We start from the raw sequence: 24644 nt of genomic DNA, 5'->3' as shown, positions 1-24644 counted from the left end.
GGTTTTGTACTTACATTATCTGCCTATGATTTGTGTGGTATTTTTTTAAGAAAACATATTTTAAAAAAATGTTCATATTTTAAGATACTTCCTGTTCCCTCATCTCATTTTCTTCTCCAATTTGTACTTGCCGACCAGATGGCCCTGTAGCAAAGGCAAACTTCAGTGGCAAAAAAAAAGAAAAAAAGTAAAAGAAAAAAAATCAATCGAGGCAAATTTGGAGGCATACCAAGATATAATTAAAGGGGGTGTATACTTAACTAAGCTTGAAAGATAAACATCTCTGACTGCCAACTGAGCAAAATGAGGAGGCATGATCTTCAAAGACGAGATTAGATTCTGTCTGGCAAATTTGCTTTTTAATAGGAAACTGTATGTATAAGGATTACGATCAGGTTCTGGCACAGAAACAGATGTTGCAGGAACTGTCACAAGAATCCCTACAGACAACTTTACATGGATTATCTTTTTTTATTCTGAACAAATCTTATAGCCTGAGCTTGTGTCTATGTGTCTATTATGTAAGTTGCCTGTGTGCAAATATAGTGGTGTATGAATGGACTGTTCGGTCCTCAGCAGCCCTGTAGCATGTTTTAGAGCTGTTACAATTCAAAATGCAGCAAACACAAAATTATAGGAAAATTAGAAGATCTGATAAACAAAGCCTTCACATCCTCAATTTCATTTCCTTTCTCTTGCCCTTTCATTTGTAAATGCAGGTAAATATCGAGAGGGAGAGCCTGTGGGCCAAGAGCGGCATGTTTCTTATTAAAATGTCAAGAGCAATCAGGGGAGAAACAGGTTCCCATGTGTGTGAGGACCCAGCATAAATCAAAATGAAATAAGTGGATGTGGTGAATAAAGGGAGAGGAATGCAGATCGAGATCAGGGGCAGAGAGAGAGGAGTAAAGAGGATGGCAAAACTGAGAGAGAAAAATGTGGAAAAATAGGCTGGAGTGTCCTGCTCTTGATCTTGCTGAAATGTCTGTAAATGGTTGCAAATTACATAATTCTCCTGTCTTGAGGAGTGCTGAGTGGAATAGGCAGAAGCTTGGAGAGGATGGGATTGGTAGGGTTTTTCTTTCACTATTTGTAGTTACATTTTTGCTGTTGGGTGGCACAGTGGTGTAGTGGTTAGCGCTGTCGCCTCACAGCAAGAAGGTCCGGGTTTGAGCCCCGTGGCCGGCAAGGGCCTTTCTGAGCGGAGTTTGCATGTTCTCCCCGTGTCCGCATGGGTTTCCTCCGGGTGCTCCGGTTTCCCCCACAGTCCAAAGACATGCAGGTTAGGTTAACTGGTGACTCTAAATTGACCGTAGGAGTGAGTGTGAATGGCTGTCTGTGTCTGTGTCAGCCCTGTGATGACCTGGCGACTTGTCCAAGGTGTACCCCGCCTTTCGCCCGTAGTCAGCTGGGATAGGCTCCAGCTTGCCTGCGACCCTGTAGAACAGGATAAAGCGGCTAGAGATAATGGGATGAGATTTTTGCTTTTGTTCATATTTTACTTCCATTTTGTTTTAATTCTGGCTTAAACAGGTGATAAAAATGCAACATTATAAATTGCTAACAAAGACCTTATCTCTGGGAAGGTGGGTATCAGATGAGATAAGATACAGTGGTGCTTGAAAGTTTGCGAACCCTTTTGAATTTTCTATATTTCTGCATAAATATGACCTAACACATCATCAGATTTTCACACAAGTCCTAAAAGTAGATAAAGGGAACCCTGTTAAGGGTTCGCTGGTGTGATAATCCAGCAAACCCCCACTAGGCCACCAGGGGGATGGCTCAAATGCAGAGGCGTGAGGTGGAAGTAGAAAAGTATCAAAAAGTTTATTTACAGTATATGAGTGATTCCACGGGCGGCACGGTGGTGTAGTGGTTAGCGCTGTCGCCTCACAGCAAGAAGGTCCTGGGTTCGAGCCCCGGGGCCGGCGAGGGCCTTTCTGTGTGGAGTTTGCATGTTCTCCCCGTGTCCACGTGGGTTTCCTCCGGGTGCTCCGGTTTCCCCCACAGTCCAAAGACATGCAGGTTAGGTTAACTGGTGACTCTAAATTGACCGTAGGTGTGAATGTGAGTGTGAATGGTTGTCTGTGTCTATGTGTCAGCCCTGTGATGACCTGGCGACTTGTCCAGGGTGTACCCCGCCTTTCACCCGTAGTCAGCTGGGATAGGCTCCAGCTTGCCTGCGACCCTGGAGAAGGATAAAGCGGCTAGAGATAATGAGATGAGATGAGTGATTCCACGCTTATGGATACTGAAATGGGGACATGAACTTATTTTTAAAAATTCACCTAAAACCATTTCTTTTTTTTACCATCAGGTCACAAAACATGTAATCTTTAATGAATGATATGTTAAAAGATAACTTTAATTTTCTGAGATGTAATAAAAACATATTTATATGCCAAAGTCAGAACGTAACAGAAGTGTTGTGGACATATATATTCTCAATTTTAACAATGTAGAATTACTTTTTGAAACATAGGAAGATAATGTTTTAGCAAATATAATTAATAAACATGTGTAGTAGAATAAACATACACATTCTTTCAATAAGATTAACATAGTATATAGCTAGATTGTAATTAATTTGTAACAGACGCGAGATGGACAATTGTAACAGAAGTAATGCAACAGACATCATTTTGGAACTCATAGGCTTGACTTTGGCATATAAATATGTTTTTATTACATCTCAGAAAATTAAAGTTATCTTTTAACATATCATTCATTAAAGATTACATGTTTTGTGACCTGATGGTAAAAAACGAAATGGTTTTAGGTGAATTTTTAAAAATAAGTTCATGTCCCCATTTCAGTACCCATAAGCGTGGAATCACTCATATACAGTCCAAAAAGAAATAATCCAAAACGCTCAGAAGATGAAGGGAAAAATAAAAAAATATCCAAAAGTGGGGCGGCACGGTGGTGTAGTGGTTAGCGCTGTCGCCTCACAGCAAGAAGGTCCTGGGTTCGAGCCCCAGGGCCGGCGAGGGCCTTTCTGTGTGGAGTTTGCATGTTCTCCCCGTGTCCGCGTGGGTTTCCTCCGGGTGCTCCAGTTTCCCCCACAGTCCAAAGACATGCAGGTTAGGTTAATTGGTGACTCTAAATTGACCGTAGGTGTGAATGGTTGTCTGTGTCTATGTGTCAGCCCTGTGATGACCTGGCGACTTGTCCAGGGTGTACCCCGCCTTTCGCCCATAGTCAGCTGGGATAGGCTCCAGCTTGCCTGCGACCCTGTAGAAGGATGGAGCGGCTAGAGATAATGAGATGAGAAAGTCAAAACAAAAAGCCAAAAAAACAGAAAAGAAAAGGCAAAAATACCAATGCTCAGAAGATCCAAAAAACAGTAAATACTAAGTCCAAAAAGAAAAGCAAAGTGCAAAACCAAAAAGACAAAGGCAAGGAACACGGTACAGAGGTAACTGGAGCAAAACATAACAGCACAAAGACTCCGCGACAAGAGGACTGAACTCAGGGGTATAAATACACTAAGGACAGGGCGGGGCAGGAAACAGGCAATAAGACAAACACAAAATACAGAACACAGTGGCGACATCTAGAGGCCAAAACAAACATGACCAAACAAAGGAAATAACAGTGGCCTCTAGAGGCCAAAACAGTCCCAGTCCTAACAGGACCCCCCCCCTCTAGGAGCATCTCCTGACGTTCCCAGGGCGATCAGGATGGGCCGAATGGAAGTCCCGACAAAGTTCTTTATCAAGTATGTCCTGAGCTGGGACCCAGCAGCGCTCGTTAGGGCCATAGCCCTCCCAGGCCACAAGATATTGCAGACCCCCGCGAACCCGGCAGGAGTCCAGAAGGCGGCGCACGGTGAAAACGGTCTGACCCTGGAAGATGCGGGGGGGCAGGGGGTTCCTAGGGGCAGGGGCATACGTGGACATCAGTACATGCCACAACAGGGAAACATGGAATGTGGGGTTGATCCTTAGCGTACGTGGTAACTGGAGCCGGTAGGAGACAGGGTTAACTCTGCGTACAACCTTGAAGGGGCCAATGTAGTGAGGAAGGTCCTTGGTGGACAGCCAAACCCGCTGCCCAGGGCGGAAAGTGTAGGCAGGTCTCCTATGGCGGTTGGCCTGAGTCTGGTTGGTACTGGAGGTCTGGATGAGTGTCCTCCTGACCTTGCTCCAGGTCTTGCAACACCGTCTCACGTATTGGTTTGCAAGAGTACGTTCATGAGTGTCCATGGTAGCTCCGAAGCGTGTTAAAGCGGCCATAATTCCCTGAAGGTTAGCCGGGTAGACAGTTGAAGAAGCCTCTGCTGAGTCAGTCATGATGGAGTCTTCCTGTTAGGGTTTTGCTGGGATTCAAACCTGGTTCGCTGGTGTTATAAGCCAGCAAACCCCCACTAGGCCACCAGGGGGATGACTCAAATGCAGAGGCGTGAGGCGGAAGTAGAAAAGTATCAAAAAGTTGATTTACAATATATACAGTCCAAAAAGAAATAATCCAAAACGCTCAGAAGATGAAGGGAAAAATAAAAAATATCCAAAAGTTCAAAGTCAAAACAAAAAGCCAAAAAAACAGAAAAGAAAAGGCAAAAATACCAACGTTCAGAAGATCCAAAAAACAGTAAATACTAAGTCCAAAAAGCAAAGCAAAGTGCAAAACCAAAAAGACAAAGGCAAGGAACACAGTACAGAAATAACTGGAGCTAAACATAACAGCACAAAGACTCCGTGACAAGAGGACTGAACTCAGGGGTATAAATACACAAACTAATTAAGGACAGGGCGGGGCAGGAAACAGGCAATAAGACAAACACAAAACACAGAACACAGTGGCGACATCTAGAGGCCAAAACAAACATGACCAAACAAAGGAAATAATAGCGGCCTCTAGAGGCCAAAACAGTCCCAGTCCTAACAAACCCAGTTAAACAAATGAGACAATAATATTATACTTGGTCATTTATTTACTGATGAAAATGATCCAATATTACATATCAGTGTGGCAAAAGTATGTGAACCTCTAGGATTAGAAGTTAATTTGAAGGTGAAATTAGAGTCAGGTGTTTTCAATCAATGGGATGACAATCAGGTGTGAGTGGGTACCCTGTTTTATTTAAAGAACAGGGATCTATCAAAGTCTGATCTTCACAGCACATGTTTGTGGAAGTGTATCATGGCACAAACAAAGGAGATTTCTGAGGACCTCAGAAAAAGCATTGTTGATGCTCATCAGGCTGGAAAAGGTTACAAAACCATCTCTAAAGAGTTTGGACTCACCAATCCACAGTCAGACACATTGTGTACAAATGGAAGAAATCCAAGACCATTGTTACCCTCCCCAGGAGTGGTCAACCAACAAAGATCACTCCAAGAGCAAGGCGTGTAATAGTCGGCGAGGTCACAAAGGACCCCAGGGTAACTTCTAAGCAACTGAAGGCCTCTATCACATTGGCTAATGTTAATGTTCATGAGTCCACCATCAAGAGAACGCTGAACAACAATGGTGTGCATGGCAGGGTTGCAAGGAGAAAGACACCGCTCTCCAGAAAGAACACTGCCACTCGTCTGCAGTTTGCTAAAGATCATGTGGACAAGCCAGAAGGCTATTGGAAAAATGTTTTGTGGATGGATGAGACCAAAATAGAACTTTTTGGTTTAAATGAGAAGCGTTATGTTTGGAGAAAGGAAAACACTGCATTCCAGCATAAGAACCTTATCCCATCTGTGAAACTTGGTGGTGGTAGTATCATGGTTTGGGCCTGTTTTGCTGCATCTGGGCCAGGAAGGCTTGCCATCATTGATGGAACAATGAATTCTGAATTATACCAGCGAATTCTAAAGGAAAATGTCAGGACATCTGTCCATGAACTGAATCTCAAGAGAAGGTGGGTCATGCAGCAAGACAATGACCCTAAGCACACAAGTCATTCTACCAAAGAATGGTTAAAGAATAAAGTTAATGTTTTGGAATGGCCAAGTCAAAGTCCTGACCTTAATCCAATGGAAATGTTGTGGAAGGACCTGAAGCAGGCAGTTCATGTGAGGAAACCCACCAACATCGCAGAGTTGAAGCTGTTCTGTACAGTGGAATGGGCTAAAATTCCTCCAAGCCGGTGTGCAGGACTGATCAACAGTTACTGGAAACATTTAACTGCAGTTATTGCTGCACAAGGGGGTCACACCAGATACTGAAAGCAAAGGTTCACAAGCTTTTGCCAGCCACAGATATGTAATATTAGATCATTTTCCTCAATAAATAAATAGCCATGTATATTTTTGTCTCATTTGTTTAACTGGGTTCTCTTTTGGCCCTTTTCCACTACCCTTTTTCAGCTCACTTCAGCTCGCTTCAGCTCACTTCAGCCCGACACGGCTCGCATTTCGACTACCAAAAACCAGCACGACTCAGCTCGTTTCAGCCCTGCTTAGCCCCTAAAACTCGCACCGTTTTGGAGTGGGGCTGAAGCGAGCCAAGCCGTGCCGAGTGAGGCTGGGGGCGTGAGCAGACACTCCCCTGTGCACTGATTGGTGAGGAGGAGTGTCCTCACATGCCCACACATGCCCCACAAGCGCGCTGGGATCTGTAAACACCGCAAACCCGGAAGAAGAAGAATTACGAATTACGAGAATTTCTGAAGCCTTATGCGCCTCGCCTCATCTATGCGCTCTTGCCAGTATCTGTCCGCGTTGTCGGTGACAACAAGCCACAGCACCAAGACCAGCAACACTAACGACTCAATGTCCTCCATGTTTATTGTTTACTATCCGGGTCGTGAGACTACCGCTTAAAAGCTCACTGATGTCACTGTTTGCGCTGCTTAACGACATCACCTGATGTCCACCCACTTTCGCTAACTCCACCCAATGTGTCCACCCACTTCCAGCCAGCACGGTTCAGCGCGGTTGTAGTCGAAATGCAACGCCAACAGCCCCGCTCAGCCCGACTCAGCACGGCACGGCTCAGCCGCGTTTGTAGTGGAAAAGCGGCATTAGTCTACTTTTAGGACTCGCGTGAAAATCTGATGTTTTAGGTCATATTTATGTAGAAATATAGAAAATTCTAAAGGGTTCACAAACTTTCAAGCACCACTGTAAGATAAGATAAGATGACCTCTGAATTTATAAACAGTTATATAAATAATAAAACAGTCAGTCTTAAACTGTTTTAGGGAAATGATCAACAATGTTTTTTTTTTTTCCATTAATAGGTCCTCTTTTGCAATGGAACATCCACAAAACAAATTAGTTCCTGTTGTAACTTACATTAAAGCAGCTAGAAACAGTTGTTCCTCTACCAGCCTGTCTTTTTTTCTTTCTCTTGAAGTTTATGAGACAAAAAAAAGCAGTTTGTCATGTTACTGAGAAACCGCAAAGAAGCATAAACTCCTCTGTCCTGAAGAGGTTGGAAAACTTAGTTACAGCTTCAGCTCTGACTGTTATAAAGTGCTGACACTGAAGACTCCTTCCACAAATGTTACATAAACATCTCCTTAGTTTGGAAAAACTTCACGATATCAAAGATTACATGTTTACATGTTATGATTATATTTTATCACTGTCGCCTCACAGCAAGAAGGTTCTGAGTTCAAAAGTCGCCACTGACTGGGGTCTTTCTGTGTGGAGTTTGCATTTTCTCCTCATGCCTGTGTGGGTTTCCTCCAGGTACTCTGGTTTCCTCCTACAGTTCAAAGACATGGATTTGGTCAACTGGCTACTCTAAATCCCCCACTGGTATGAATGTGAGTGTGATGGTTGTTCCTCTCTGTGTAGCCCTGTGATAGATTGGAGACCTGCCCAGGGTGAACCCCACCTCTTGCTTGAAATCAGCAGGGATTGGCTCTAGCTTCCCTCATGACCCTGACAGATAAGCACTATAGATAATGGATGGATGGATGGATGGATGGATGGATGGTATTATAGAAAATTCATCAACACCTTCTGACCAATCAAAGTCCACAATTTAATAATACATTCTGATGTAGGATGGCTCTGGATGTTTTGACTTATCTTGGCGAACCAGCTGGAAATATCTGTTTTGCAGGCATGTAATGTGACTGGCTGCAGTGTGAGAAGGAAACCCAGACCAGGCTGTTATCAGGCTCTGATATGACAGATGGAGCTCAGCATTCCTGGTTCCTCAACTCGGTAATAATGGACAGCCTGCCACAAGATTTATCAGTGCACTGGATTGTAGTGCTCAGTCTCTAAACACTACTGACTACATGGACATACAGGCCACTGAGAATGCTATCACTTATTCACCAGTAGAGGGCCATTATAGATGAGAAAATATGTCTGTCTGTCTCCATAAGTCTCACTCTTAGACACATTTCCTCAGGACCCACTGTCAAGCCTGTAAGTCTTAAAGAGCTGAATAAAGATTATGCTGGAGTGTTCAGCCCTCAGGGCCAGTGTGTGACAGTCACATGATAAAGTTGTTCGATGAGACAAATCTCAAGTAGTAAAGAACTGAGAGTAAGGAAGCAGATGCTTATCTTAAATTGTGTAAATACCTGAGTCCATTTATGTAATTATAGATAAGAATATTCTGCAAACCATAAATGCTATGCAGAGCAACAACATGTGTCTGCAGACTGCAAACCACAGAAGGGCTGTCTTTGAGATGATATAAGATCATATATGAAAATGTGGGCATGCCAAGTGAAGAATAAAACATGGCAGGGTGGTATGATGAAGAGAAGTTATGGTGTGGTGGTAGTGGTTAGCGCTGTCACCTCACAGCAAGAAGGTCCAGGTTCGAGCCCCATGGCCGGCGAGGGCCTTTCTGTGTGGAGTTTGCATGTTCTCCCCATGTCTGCGTGGGTTTCCTCCGGGTGCTCCGGTTTCCCCCAAAGACGTGCAGGTTAGGTTAACTGGTGACCCTAAATTGATTGTGAATGGTTGTCTGTGTCTATGTGTCAGCCTTGTGATGACCTGGAAACTTGTCCAGGGTGTACAACACCTTTCGCCTGTAGTCAGCTGGGATAGGCTCCTGCAACCCTGTAGAACAGGATAAAGCAGCTAGAGATAATGAGATGAGATGTGCTAAAGCTTTTTATTGCTCTTATACTACAAAATTTGCCAAGGATTACAACATGTATCAAATAATGTTTATAGCTGAATATACAGTATTTAAGTCATAAAGCCATAATGTTTATTGCTAACATTATCTAAATAACATAAGAAAATTGTACCATTTTAAGTCCAACTGCATTTTATATTTTAAGGAAAGGTTTGTGGGTAGACTCTCCTCACACTAGGGAAAAAAAGAAAGAAACAGGAAGAAGAACTGGTGCAGAAAAAAATACGCTTAGAAACATATGCTATGAAAAGTGCATGTCACTGTAAGGCTGTCCTGCAGTCAGCCATCAATCAATGCCCTGCCAGGAAAGAAAAGATGACAGAGGCATTAATTAGAAACAGGGTGATAGGCCTTCAAACACATGGCATAGCTCCAGCGTGTAAACGAGCTTGCATCTGGGGATTGCTAATTGCATGAGAGCAGGCAGTTAAGGCTACCGGTCTAGCCTCGTCAGCCCTCTCTCCTCAATTAGTACTATTCATCGTGCTGGAATGCCACCTTCTTTGCAATTTTTATATCAAATCATGTAATCAGTCTTTCCAGTCTTGCTTAAGGGACCTCAGACATGAAGATTTTTTTTCCCATCTGGATATCTCCTACACTGTCAGTTTCTTACACTGTGACTTGACTTTTGATTCTGATCTCTCTCTCTCTCTCTCTCTCTCTCTCCCCACCCATTTGTCTCTCTCAATTTCAGTTGTTACAGACACTTTTGGAGCTCACAGTCAGTCTGGAGAACTCTCCTACTCACAAAGGTCTGAGCAATTCCGGTTTCAGAATCGTGACTGGACTTCCTTCTGCAGAATTACCCCACCTCTTGAGAACAGTTCACTCAGGAAGGAATAGAATGGCTGTACAAACTGCTTACAATCTCCAGCCATAAAAATGACCAACTGCCATGCCATCTTTTCTACATCTTAAAACTATATTGGTATTGATTTGGTAGCCACGAATCTCAGGTGGGACTTAACACCCTTGTTTTGGACTGCACCAGTACTACCTGAGTCAAGCTCTATCCTCTCTCAATGGTGAAGTAGTAGACCATCAATCCAAGATGACTTGCTTGTGCATTCATGCAAATGAACACAACAGCTCTCATAAACAGCACCCTCCTCCCTCTGCTCAACATCTCTGCCAGATGATTCAAAAGAGAGCCCTATAAATAAACCAAACCAAACAGGGCGATGCAATAAAGTGCAAAAACAAAGCCTCAACTAAACAGAAATCCCTGGCACAATGGTTTCGCCACAGCTATTGCCACAATTGTCCCTATGCTCTTGAAGGGAAGCGGACACTTGATTTGCTAAAGCTCAGGCTGTAGATCCTCTTGCCAGGTAGACAGCAATAACTCAAAGCACTGCTGCCACAGAGAGTTTGCTGTTCTGCCACTGAGGCTGATTTGATGAGATGGCGATGCCTTCATTCATTTGACTTAGAGCTGTGAGGAACTCCAGGCGGGGGACGGATCCCAGGGCTCATATTTTCTCCATCAGGAGAAGTCTGAACATTTATTTACTAGCCATAACACCTGCACTCCCACATGTTCATGCTCAAACAGCAAATACATTCACATGTTAAACACAAATGAGACCGTGTCTACATCTGGTCATTTCATCTATTTCAGGCCAAAATAATTTCCCTTCAGTAAGTCATCATAGAATCAAACTGAATGGAGTGAAAAACAACCTGAAAACATGATTGCTGCATCGAACATTAAGATTTTGCCTATTTTGTTTGCATTTAATTAAGGCAGCAATCAGCAATCATAGACTACATTATATGCATTAGAACATATTGAGAACATATTGGTGCGGAAGAAGGATGGATATTTATATATCTGTATAAATGCTAAAGACACAGTTTAGAAAAAAAAAGTTTTTGATTTTTTCCCCATAATTGTCATATGATTCTTTGATTGGTTAAAATGTGTTGATTAATTTTCTATAACAGTAGTTCTGAGAGTAGTGCAGCTGCAAATCACAGGTTTATAGTGATGCACTTGTTCTAATGTGTCATTGTTTTGGTAGTAACAGCTCATTCACAAGGACTTGTACAGTGGGGCAAAAAAGTATTTAGTCAGCCACCAATTGTGCAAGTTCTCCCACTTAAAAAGATGAGAGAGGCCTGTAATTTTCATCATAGGTACACTTCAACTATAAGACACAGAATGGGGGGAAAGAATCCAGGAAATCACATTGTAGGATTTTTAATGAATTAATTGGTAAATTCCTCGGTAAAATAAGTATTTGGTCACCTAAAACAAGCAAGATTTCTGGCTCTCACAGACCTGTAACAACTTCTTTAAGAGGCTCCTCTGTCCTCCACTCATTACCTGTATTAATGGCACCTGTTTGAACTCGTTATCAGTATAAAAGACACCTGTCCACAACCTCAAACAGTCACACTCCAAACTCCACTATGGCTAAGACCAAAGAGCTGTCAAAGGACACCAGAAACAAAATTATAGACCTGCATGAGGCTGGGAAGACTGAATCTGCAATAGGTAAGCAGCTTGGTGTGAAGAAATCAACTGTGGGAGCAATTATTAGAAAATGGAAGACATACAAGACCACTGATAATTTCCCTTGATCTGGGGCTCCACACAATATCTCACCCCGTGGGGTCAAATGATCACAAGAACGGTGAGCAAAAATCCCAGAACCACACGAGGGGACCTAGTGAATGACCTGCAGAGAGCTGGGACCAAAGTAACAAAGGCTACCATCAGTAACACACTACGCCGCCAGGGACTCAAATCCTGCAGTGCCCCCTGCTTAAGCCAGTACATGTCCAGGCCCGTCTGAAATTTGCTAGAGAGCATTTGGATGATCCAGAAGAGGATTGGGAGAATGTCATATGGTCAGATGAAACCAAAATAGAACATTTTGGTAAAACCTCACCATACCTACTGTGAAGCATGGGGGTGGAAACATCATGCTTTGGGGCTGTTTTTCTGCAAAGGGACCAGGACGACTGATCCATGTAAAGGAAAGAATGAATGGGGCCACGTATCGTGAGATTTTGAGTGAAAACCTCCTTCCATCAGCAAGGGCATTGAAGATGAAACGTGGCTGGGTCTTTCAGCATGACAATGATCCCAAACACACCACCCGGGCAACGAAGGAGTGGCTTCGTAAGAAGCATTTCAAGGTCCTGGAGTGGCCTAGCCAGTCTCCAGATCTCAACCCCATAGAAAATCTTTGGAGGGAGTTGAAAGTCCGTGTTGCCCAGCGACAGCCCCAAAACGTCACTGCTCTAGAGGAGCATGGAGGAATGGGCCAAAATACCAGCAACAGTGTGTGAAAACCTTGTGAAGACTTACAGAAAATGTTTGACCTCTGTCATTGCCAACAAAGGGTATATAACAAAGTATTGAGATGAACTTTTGTTATTGACCAAATACTTATTTTCCACCATAATTTGCAAATAAATTCTTTAAAAATCAGACAATGTGATTTTCTGGATTTTTTTTTCTCATTTTGTCTCTCATAGTTGAGGTATGCCTATGATGAAAATTACAGGCCTCTCTCATCTTTTTAAGTGGGAGAACTTGCACAATTGGTGACTGACTAAATACTTTTTTGCCTCACTGTATGTCAGACGCTCCACATAAACAGATTTTAAAAATGTTGATATGGTGGAGTTTACTTCAGTAAAGGACTTGTTTATTTATCATTTATTGAAGGAATCTCCAGTGTCACATCTTTATAATAGTTAGCGGTAAAGCTATATTTTTAAGATTTCCAACATCTTCAGGACAGAAGACCTTGTATAAACATGACAAGACACATTGTTTTGTCTTATTAATTTAAAGAATGAGAAACAATTTCTGAGGGAACAAATGTTTATCACTGCTATAATGTACGTAAGAACTGGACAGACTATAAATGGATGGAGCATGTAGTATCATTCTTTAAAAGAAGAATTAAACACTTTATAAGACAATAATGTCTTTTCTTGTGAGTGTGGCACATGTGTTTCTGAGGTGTTCAATAAGTTAAGTCCCAATCCCTGTTTCACTTTTTTCCTTAAATAATTGATTGAACACATCATCACTCTTTAGCATAACACAAAAATAGTGAATACTTCACACTTATGTGACTTTTAATCATATTTGAATTTGTTATACAGTAAATGGTTATGGGTGGCACGGTGGTGTAGTGGTTAGCACTGTCACCTCACAGCAAGAAGGTCCTGGGTTCGAGCCCAGCAGCTGACAAGGGCCTTTCTGTGTGGAGTTTGCATGGTCTCCCTGTGTCCATGTGGGTTTTCTCCGGGTGCTCCGGTTTTCCCCACAGTCCAAAGACATGCAGGTTAGGTTAATTGGTGGCTCTAAATTGACCATAGGTGTGAGTGTGAATGGTTGTCTGTGTCTATGTGTCAGCCCTGCGATAACCTGGTGACTTGTCCAGGGTGTACCCCGCCTCTCGCCCATAGTCAGCTGGGATAGGCTCCAGCTTGCCTGTGACCCTGCACAGGATAAGCAGCTACAGATAATGGTTGGATAGATGGATGGATAAATGGTTATGGATGGTCTACAATGAAATCTATGCAACATACTGATATACAGACTTAACGTTTGGAAAAAAAAAAGCCTGTTTTCAAAGGCTCTTCATAATTCACTGATTCACCCCAAGTGTCCATGTCTTTTTCTGTCACAGTGCCCAATCCTGCAGATGGATCAGTTTGACACCATCCATTTACAAAAAAACCATGGAGAGATTCACATTAAAGCCTCAAAGCTGTGCAAACAAAAGCAAATAAAGATCATGACTATTGCATAAAGCATATTGAATTAAGCTGCATTTGGTGGACACATACTGTACTGAGATTTGGCATACCATGAATGAATGAATGCTAGAAAATGATTCTTAATCCCAGCAGCTCTTCCTCACTCTTAGATATTTGTAAAGGTGGTATGGATGGAATGTTGTCAGAGAAGAGAAAGAGAAGATAATGCTGCTAAGGTGTTTTTTTTTTGTTGTTGTTGTTTTTAATGCTAGAACATATGGGCTTAGTTGATGTGTGTACTGAACCTGAAGCTCAGTAAACTGGGATGATCAAACACTTTCCATTTCCTTAAAAATCACTTTCCTGTACCATAAACCCTCAACACCCCCAGATGCTTTAAACATCTCACTCTGTAGTACAGTGCTAGATAATGAGATAAATGGCTTAAGCGGATTAAAAGTGCTCTCGTAGGTGAATCTGTAAACAGGACCTGTATTTTATGAGTGAACTCTGATGTGGGAATGTTTATAGCATTTTTAAATCTGGGCAATGATGTAGAGACAGAAGGTGGCACAGAGGCTACAAGAAGATGAGAACTGTGATGTATGACTCTGAGGTTGGCAACTGATTTTGGTCATTTTGGTTATATTAATGAAAGAGGTAAAGATTAAAAAAGAATTCCAATTATTCCAATGATGAGAGATGCTGCACAGTCAGCAGAGATTGCAGATCATTCACTAAAGCTGGCGTTAGCTTTGGAATTATTTTCATATGTCTATTAAAAAAAAAAAGCTCTTGTTCTTTTAGTCCCAAGTTCACAATGTTACGTTGCACTACAGCCTGGGGAGCAGTGGGGGTTAGGTGCCTTGCTCAAGGGCACTTCAGCCATTCCTGCTAGTCCAGGGAATCAAACCAACAACCTTTTGGTCCCAAAAGCTGTGTCTCTAACCTTTACGATTGAACGAGCAACCTTTTGGTCCCAAAGCTGCTTCTCTAACCTCTAAGACTGAACTAGCAACCTTTTGGTCCCAAAGCTGCTTCTTTAACCTTAAGGCCATAGCTCCCCTGTTGCCTAACACATCTCTCTCTCTCTCTTTATTAATATATATACCCACAAAATAATCTCAGGACAGCTACGTAATAGAATCTTGGAAAAAATCTTGTCCAGCATCTGAAAATGATACTGTCATTTCTGCATGCAGGACAGAAAGCAATGCTCGAACTGTCTCCTCCTCTGTTTGGTTTCAATTCAATTCCAGACTCAACTTTTCAGATGAGAAGGACACACAGAATCCCAGGTTCCACTATCCTGTGAGGATGCACACACCGCTTCCTGTGATTGTCAACAGGAGAGTCAATTTTGGAGAGTGAATTTAGATGTTTATTCAGTTCAATTGAATACAATTTTATATGTATAGCTCTTTCAACAGTGAATACTGTCACAAAGTAGCTTTACAGAAGTCTGGATATCAATTTTTAAATTCATCCCTATGTAGAGTACATTCAGACAAAATGTGTCTCTGAGGTGAGGCAGAGTGACAATAAACCTGGAGCTGCAATACTTAAGTGTTTCACTTCTCTAACAGTCTGATATGGTCTGGAGGAAATCATGATAGCATTGGATTCAGTAATTGTACATGAGTAACAGTGTAATGGACTGATAGAATGATGTGACAATGTGATGGAGTGATGTGATGATCTGATGGAGTGACTGATGGAAGTCACCTGTCTACGCAGGTCGCGGGTCTTCTTTGTCATCTTGTCAATGGCAGAGTTCAGTGGGTCACCTCTCTCTTTCCTTCCCGTCTGCAGAGAGAAAGAGAGAGAGACAGAATTTTACATGTACACACTCGTACTTTATAGACTGTATGCTCACACAGGATGGAAAATTAGCAAACATTCAAAGAGTAAAGAATGCTCATCTAAAAAAGTGTGTCCAAAAGGGTGCTATAAACAATAAAGGAGCTCCAATTCACCCCTTCCCCACACGCAAACCAGTGGGTTTCTTGGAATTGCAGATAAAAATGCCCCTGGTGCTGGTAATGTTGCAGAGCTTAAAAAATATATATATATATATATATATATATATATATATATATATATATATATATATATATATATATATATATATATAAACCTTCAGCAGCTCCCTATCTGTCAGGGGGAGCTCATAAACAATCCAGCACCCACCATTTCAGGCTCTCGTTAGAGAACAATTAAAGCAAGCATGATGGCCAGACCCTCATCCCAGAGGGTCTGATCTGTCTGACAGCTCACAGCTGCCTCTTGTTTGAGGTACTAGAACATACCCTGTGCACAGACGACAGGCCAGAACCCTCATTGCCTCTGACTCCATCCCTCTCTGTCTCTCTGTATGCTTTTGTCTTTTAAGAGCCAAGCTGCAGCCTGGGGCAGCACACACACACACACACACACACACACACACACAGAGCGACAAGTCATCTCATTAAATATGGACAGCTCGACCGAACCAGCCAAATGCTTCACTCAAAGTAGGATGAAACAAACAGATTCAAAGGCCGGCAATAAGAAAATAAAATGCTGAAGTTGGAAACAATATTTCAGTGCTTCATGAGTTCTGTCTGTCCTTTCAGCAAGTCAACGTAAACAAGAAATAACTCAACAACAACAACAACAACAACAACAGAAAACTAAATGTTGAAACTGTCAAAAGTTATAATGACGAGTTCCACTTTAACAAGTTAAAACACAATCAAAAGCTTAAAATACACCTACATAAGTCCTTCATAACTGACAAACATACATAAATGCTTCTTCAAGCTGACATTCCGCTCATCTATGTCAGTTAATATAGAATTAACTTCACAAGGCTGATATATAGAAAGTATTTAATGTCCACATATATACACTGCATGATTTGATGCATTGTGCTGCTGTCAAGGGATTGGCTGATAGAACTGCAGAAAACAGCAGGTGAATGGGTGTTCCTAATAAAGTGGCCAGAGTGTGTGTGTGTGTAATAAATATATACAGTATGAGAGAATGGGTGTTCTTAATAAAGTGACCTGTGTGTATTATACACATGCTGGCCACTTTATTAGGAACACCCATTCACCTGCTGTTTTCTGAAGTTCTTTAATCAGTCAATCCCTTGACAGCAGCACGATGCATAAAATCATGCAAATACAAATCAAGAGCTTCAGTTAATGTTCACTTCAAACATAAGAATGGGAAAAATTGTGATCTCAAAGTGTGACTTTCACTGTGGCATGGGTGTTGGTTTGAGCCAAATGGACTGGTTTGAGTATTTCAGAAACTGCTGATCTCCTGGGATTTTCACACACAACAGTCTCTGGAGTTTACACAGAATGGTGCAAAAAACAAAAGACACTGAGTGAGCGACAGTTCTGTGGGTGGAAACAAACACCTTGCTGATAAGAGAGCTCAGAGGAAAATGGCCAGATTGGTTCAAACTGCCAGGAAGGATATAGTAACTCATATAATCACTCTTTACAACCGCAGTGAACAGAAAAGGATCTCAGCATGCAACAGCAGAAGAACACATTGGGTTCCACTCCTGCAGCCAAGAACCGGGATCTAAGAATCAACAACAATTTCCTATTAAAGTGGCTGATGAGTGCAGAAGGTTGCATTATAGCACATTATAGTCTGTCCTGTGCTAAATCGTGATATTCCATCATAGTACGTTCCTGGCATGACTTTCTTATGCCATTCATATGGCTACATGACACCTCCATAAGCCCTTAATATCAATTCACATATAACTACATTATCATGTCTAAAGATTAATACATGACATAATGCTAATCTAAGTAAGTTGACATAGAATTGTGTTGACATGAGGCCGAGATACAGTAGTCAGTCAGTTCTGGACTAATCATGGCACCTACACAAACCTAGCATAACAACTGACAAACATTTATGAAAGTTAATTCCAACAGACATTAAACTTATTTTTTGATAAGGTTATACACTTTCTGCAGTGCCCTGTGCTAAAAAAGTGTAGCACATTATAGTATAGTTCTGGAATGACTGGGTTATGTTGTTTATAAGGATGGATACAGAACATCTGCATAAGGCCTTTATCTCAACTGACCAACAACTACATAAATATAAATGCTCAAGATGACATAACACTGACAGTGATCATCTGACACCTACATGACATAGCATATGACATGACATAGAGTTGTGTTGGCATAAAGATGATTTACATTAGAATGTTGTCATAACAAACTTTATAACTTCGATGACTGTGTTAAAATTACACCATCATATGACACCTACATTAGTGCTTCATAACAACTGACAAACATCTCTTAAGGCTAATTTCCAGCAGGAGTTTTTGTTGAATTTAATGTCAGTGGACATAATCAACTAAGAGATTTATGTTGGTGTTTTTGACTGCCTTATTCAGTTCTTATGGCACTTGACACTGGCAATAACACATTACAGCATCAGACCTGACATTGGTATGGCACCTGAGTGCAAACTGTTCAGAGAGCAACATGACATACATGACATAATTCCATCATGACAACTGACACAAAAAAAAAAAAACAACTTTATAAGCTCATATCATAAAGACTGCTTTTGAGTGACATTTTTATAAATTGTACTTTATTGTATTTTATTATATCATATATACTGTGATGACCTGGCGACTTGTCCAGGGTGTACCCCGCCTTTCGCCCGTAGTCAGCTGGGATAGGCTCCAGCTTGCCTGCGACCCTGTAGAACAGGATAAAGCGGCTAGAGATAATGAGATGAGATGAGATATGTAGACACACATCATCTGTAGCCACTTATCCTGTTCTACAGGGTCGCAGGCAAGCTGGAGCCTATCCCAGCTGACTATGGGTGAGAGGCAGGGTACACCCTAGACAAGTTGCCAGGTTATCACAGGGCTGACACAGAGACAAACAACCATTCACACCTACGGTCAATTCAGAGCCACCAACTAGCCTAACCTGCATGTCTTTGGACTGTGGGGGAAACTGGAGCACCTGGAGGAAACCCACACAGACATGGGGAGAACATGCAAACTCCACACAGAAAGGCCCCTGTCAGCCACTGGGCTCAAACCCAGAACCTTCTTGCTGTGAGGCGACAGTGCCTAATCACTAAACCACCTTGCCACATATATATCTGTGTGTTCTGGGGCTCCCTCATGCCTGTTTTACCTTCTGGCTCTCCCCTTTTAGTTATGCTGTCATAGTTAGTTTTGCCGGAGTCCCTGCTTGTACTCAGCGCAAAATGTATACTGTACCTACTTATTCAGGTGACATTGGGCTTACCTAATAATCTGTGCCCCCCCAAATCTGTCCCTCTGAGCTACACATCAATCCTGGGATCGAGGTGATGACCTCTTCTGCTCCTCAGACCTGCCTGATTCATCCTGATGCCCTATGTCTGGTTGGAGTCTCATCACATCGCTCCTGTGGAGGACGGTCCCAGATGGACAGTTGGAAGTCACACTTGGAAGATGCTCTGGACACTTACAGTAATGCCTTTATGGCTGAGGACTACAGTCGACTTGCTAACTTTAGGACTGCAGTTGTCATGAACAGTTTTGCACTCAAGTTTCCATTAATGAAGAGTTATAACTTCAACAAAACTGACTTCATGTTAAAACTGTTAATGTTATAGTCATGTTGTCTGTTGTTGTCCGGGTAAGGATGGGTTCCCTTTTGAGTCCGGTTCCTCTCGAGGTTTCTTCCTTGTGTCGTCTGAGGGAGTTTTCCTTGCCGCCGTCGCTATTGCTTGCTCATTGGGGATAGATTAGGGATAAAATTGTTTCATGTCTTGGGTCATTCAGATTCTGTAAAGCTGCTTTGGGACAATGTCTATTGTTAAAACGCTATACAAACAAACTTGACTTGACTATATATATCTATATATAAAACCTATTTATGCAGGTTTATGTCAGTTACTATTAGAATATGTGCATGAAGGTGTTATGCAGCCTTATGAACACTAAGTCATCAGTTTAGTGGTTGTAAAGTCAGGTGACAGGGCAATAATTGACCATATTTTCAGATTATAAACTACAATAAAGTCAGGTTTAAGTGTTATGTCATATCTACGTACAGTATGTTAAAAAAGAACATTCATAATAAGATGTAACGTGTCTATATATATATTTTTCTTTTGCCAGTAAAAATGCAGACGCAATAAACCATGCTGTCGCAGTTTTAATCCATTTCCATTAGAAGCCTTCTGACTGATAGTCAATCTTTTAATTACCCGCAAATCTCATTTCACTTCTCAGCTGAGCTTCATAAAGTAGCAGAACACTGTGAGAGAATTAATTTAAGCCATGACAGCTTTTTGTCTTTACTCTCCAGTTTAGATGGCATCGTTTAAAGCATCATAGGACTTTGTAGCACTGCAATAAAGAACAAATAAGAAGTAGCCATTAATTTCTCACAGTGTAAAAGAGAGAGAGAGAGAGATATGTAACATAGCTCGATCAATAAGGGACGGTTTCAAAATAAATAAATAATTAAACACTTATAGCATCATCACACTGAACTACTAACCACTCAAGACACACACACACAAAATATATATATATATATATATATATATATATATATATATATATATATATATATATATATATATATATATATATATATGTATGAACACTGAGTGCAGTGGCTCACTGAAATGTTTCTACAGAAGCAACGGGGTGCATTAGATGCCAAAACTGTGTGCGAAAAACTGCCATGTGGCCAAATGACTGAATGGATGACCATGTTGCTAAGCAACTGCCCTTGAGATTCACCTAGCATGAAATGATGACAGTACGAGTATTGATATTAATACCTCAGCGGACGCAACCTCACATGGTCTCGCACAGTTATTGGGATAGTAAAAGTACAATTTAGAAAACACAGATGAATGGAGCAGGTCAGTGAATCAACATGGAGAGAGAGAAAAAAAGAGAAAACAGAGAACTAAACAGAATGTTTCAGCTATTACTCTATTTCACATGGGCCTGTGTGCTACAGGATACATCACTCACAACCTTTTTAAAAGAATGTCATTGATAGATAGATAGATAGATAGATAGATAGATAGATAGATAGATAGATAGATAGATAGATAGATAGATAGATATTTCTTAAAACAAACAATTTTTTAAAATAAATTCAGGACAAATAAACAAAAAGCACCTCAATAAATAAATGTTTAATGGAATAAATGAAGCAAAAATCAAAGAAAAATCAATAAATAAAAGCAAAAAAAGGCATAAATGAAGGATTCACAAAAAAACCTCTTCATTTATTTTGACACAATTTGCCAAAACAAACAAACAAACTAACTAACTAACTAACTAACTAACTAACTAACTAACTAACTAACTAACTAACTAACTAACTAACTAACTAACTAACTAACTAACTAATAAAAACATATCTATGTATTTTATGACATCCTGCTGAAAGAAAGAAAGAAAGAAAGAAAGAAACTTAAGAGATATTTTAATGGAGAAAAATATTTTTAAAGATTTTTTAATTGATTTTAAGACTAAATTAACAGATAAATAAAGTTAAGAAAAATGAACAAATTCTGCCATATTTTCCTTTAGAGATACTAACAAACTAACAAATCACAAATAAATCTAAAATGCATCCAGAATTAGCTCCTTACTCAACCACACATTCATTTACACTACCGTTCACTACACTACTATTGATCACAACATACTGCTATATCAACTTGAACACTGGGTTGGATTGACTGGTAAAGTTATCAATTGGTTAAATTCATACTTAAAAGATAGAAGCTTCTCTGTTACCCTGGGAAATTGTTCCTCAACGTCAATGTCCTTGACCTGTGGTGTCCCCCAGGGGTCGATTCTTGGACCATTACTTTTCAACCTTTATATGCTCCCACTTGGGCAAATTATCAATAAAAATTAAATTTTGTATCACTGCTATGCAGATGACACCCAAATTTATTTCGCTCTATCACCTAATGATTATGCCCCCCTTGAATGTCTCTACCAGTGTATCGATCAAATCAATAGCTGGATGTCACAAAATTTTCTTCAGCTGAACACAGATAAAACAGAAGTAATTCTATTTGGAAAAAAAGATGAAAGACTCAAGATTACCACTATTCTTGACACAAAAGGGATGAAAACTAAAGAAATGGTTAAAAATCTTGGTGTTTTCATTGACAGCGAGCTAAACTTTGACAGTCACATGAAAGCAATCACTAAAACGGCATTTTATCACCTAAAAAACATTTCCAAACTAAGAGGACTTATGTCAAAAAATGATCTGGAAAAACTTATGCATGCCTTCATCTCTAGTAGGGTTGATTACTGCAATGGCCTTTTCACAGGCCTGCCAAAAAAGACCATCAAACGACTTCAGCTGGTTCAAAATGCAGCGGCTAGGGTTCTCACACGAACAAAAAGAACAGAGCACATTACTCCAATTCTAAGGTCCCTTCACTGGCTTCCAGTAAGCTACAGAATTGACTTTAAAGTATTGCTGCTGGTGTACAAATCTCTAAATGGTACAGGGCCCAATTACCTCTCTGATATGTTGCAGCGGCCTAACCCAATCAGATCTACCAGATCAAAACAGAAAAATTTACTATTAAAACCAGTTGTTAAAACAAAGTATGGTGAAGCAGCTTTTAGCTACTATGCAGTACAGCTATGGAACCAACTGCCAGAGGACATTAAAAATGCTCCTGCTGTTGGCAGTTTTAAATCTAGGTTAAAGACCAAGCTGTTTTCAGATGCTTTCTGTTAAATAATTAATATTGTCTTTTTTTTTAAATAATTTTTACTTTCTCTGCATGTTTTAAATTTACTTTAATTTTAACTTTATTCTATTTTGCTGGGGGTTTTTCTTCTCCTATTTCTACTTTATTTTATTATTTTATTTCTACTATTGTTTAATTCTTATTATTTTCTTTTAATTCTTTTAATTAATTGTTTTAGAATAAAAATAAAATTATTTTATGTAATTTTATTTCTCTATTGTTTACTGTTTTTGTTTTTACTTCTGTAAAGCACATTGAACTGCCATTGTGTATGAAATGTGCTATATAAATAAACTTGCCTTGCCTTGCCTTCAAAAGTTTGGGGTCACTTTGAATTTTTCTTATTTTTGAAAGAAAAGCACTGTTCTTTTCAATGAAGATCACTTTCAACTAATCAGAAATACACTCTATACATTGCTAATGTGGTAAATGACTATTAGAATAGAATAGAATAGAATAGAATAGAATAGAATAGAAAGTCTTTATTGTCATCACACAGAGTATAATGAGATTCAGAGCTGCTCCATAAAGTGCACACACACATAGAATAAAAAGAAAAGGTATGTACAATATACAATATACAAAAACTACTATTGAACTACTAGCTACTATATACAGACACATTTGTATAGGTCCTGCATGGAGAATACACCCAAGACAAAGCACAGTAGATAAAACCTTAAGGGCAAGTAAAGTGGCTGATAGTAGCAGCATCCAGTGATGTGCAACCATGTGTAACATTATAATTACAGTTCAAGTATATTGGTATTATAATTACAGTATATATATATATATATATATATATATATATATATATATATATATATATATATACACACACACATACATATACACATACATACAGTTCAAGTATATTGGCATCAATACTCCAGTAGTATAAGTAAAGTGGCTAGTGATAGCAGCATTCAGTGATAAGGTGACATTTGTATTGACAGTGCAAAAAGACATGATGCAATACACACACACACACACACACACACACACACACACACACACACACACAAGCATACACAAAGTTACATTTTGAACAGTTCACAGGTAGGCCAGTTCTCAAAGCACCAGTTCCTCAGTGCAGACTGGAGTGGAGTATGGTGACTGCTTTAGGAAAGAAGCTGTCCCTGAGTCTGTTTGTTCTGGCCGGTATGGACCTGTATCGCCTGCCAGAGGGTAGCAGGTTGAACAGATGGAAGCCAGGGTGGGTGATGTCCCTTATGATGTTTTTTGCTCTGTTCAGACATCTAGAGTTGTAGATGTCAGTTAAGGAAGGCAGAGGGCTGCCGATGATCCTTTGTGCAGTGTTGGTCACCCTCTGCAGCCTCTTCCTGTCAGCCACTGTGCAGCTAGAGTGCCACACTGACACTGCGTAGGTCAGCAGACTCTCTATGGTGGAGCGGTAGAAGGTCACCAGCAGGCTTGTGCTCAGTTGCTCCCTCTTGAGCACTCTGAGGTAGTGTAGCCGCTGCTGGGCCTTCTTGACCAGGGCTGACGTGTTGGTTGACCAGGAGAGGTCAGCAGAGATGTGGACACCCAGGAATTTGAAGGTCTGCACTCGCTCAACACACTCGCCGTTGATATACAGGGGGGCAGGGGTAGCGCTGTTCCGCCAGAAGTCCAGGATGAGTTCCTTTGTCTTAGAGATGTTCAGTGCTAAGTTGTTGGTTGCACACCACCTCTCCAGGTTCAGGACCTCATCTCTGTAGGCCTCGACATTCCCCCCTGTTATCATCCCCACCACTGTTGTGTCGTCAGCGAATTTGACGATGATGTTCTCTGGGTGGGTTGCGCTGCAGTCGTATGTGTAGAGCGAGTACAGGAGTGGGCTCAGCACGCAGCCCTGCGGTGAGCCAGTGCTGAGGGTGCGGGCAGATGAAAGGTGGCGGCCCAGTTTCACCTGTTGGGGTCGGTTGATTAGAAAGTCTTTGATCCAGGAGCAGGTGGATGATGGGAGCCCCAGGCTGGTTAGCTTGGGGATCAGGATGTCCGGTATTATGGTGTTGAAAGCTGAGCTGTAGTCGATGAAGAGCATTCTGACATAGCTCCCT

General features: G+C 41.0%; 1 protein-coding gene across 1 annotated transcript in view; it reads right to left on the bottom strand.

Moving 5' to 3' along the window:
- The window catches only part of ctnna2 (catenin (cadherin-associated protein), alpha 2), a 699326-nt gene that overhangs the window by 155180 nt on the left and 519502 nt on the right, over nt 1–24644 (bottom strand). The window contains exon 8 of the mRNA XM_060915970.1: nt 15514–15594. Within this exon, the coding sequence (XP_060771953.1) occupies nt 15514–15594 (81 nt within the window). The remainder of the gene's footprint in view (nt 1–15513; nt 15595–24644) is intronic.

This window comes from Neoarius graeffei, chromosome 3, assembly GCF_027579695.1.
Source record: "Neoarius graeffei isolate fNeoGra1 chromosome 3, fNeoGra1.pri, whole genome shotgun sequence".
In the NCBI taxonomy this organism is placed as follows: Eukaryota; Metazoa; Chordata; class Actinopteri; order Siluriformes; family Ariidae; genus Neoarius; species Neoarius graeffei.
This window is presented reverse-complemented; position numbering and strand designations above follow the sequence as displayed.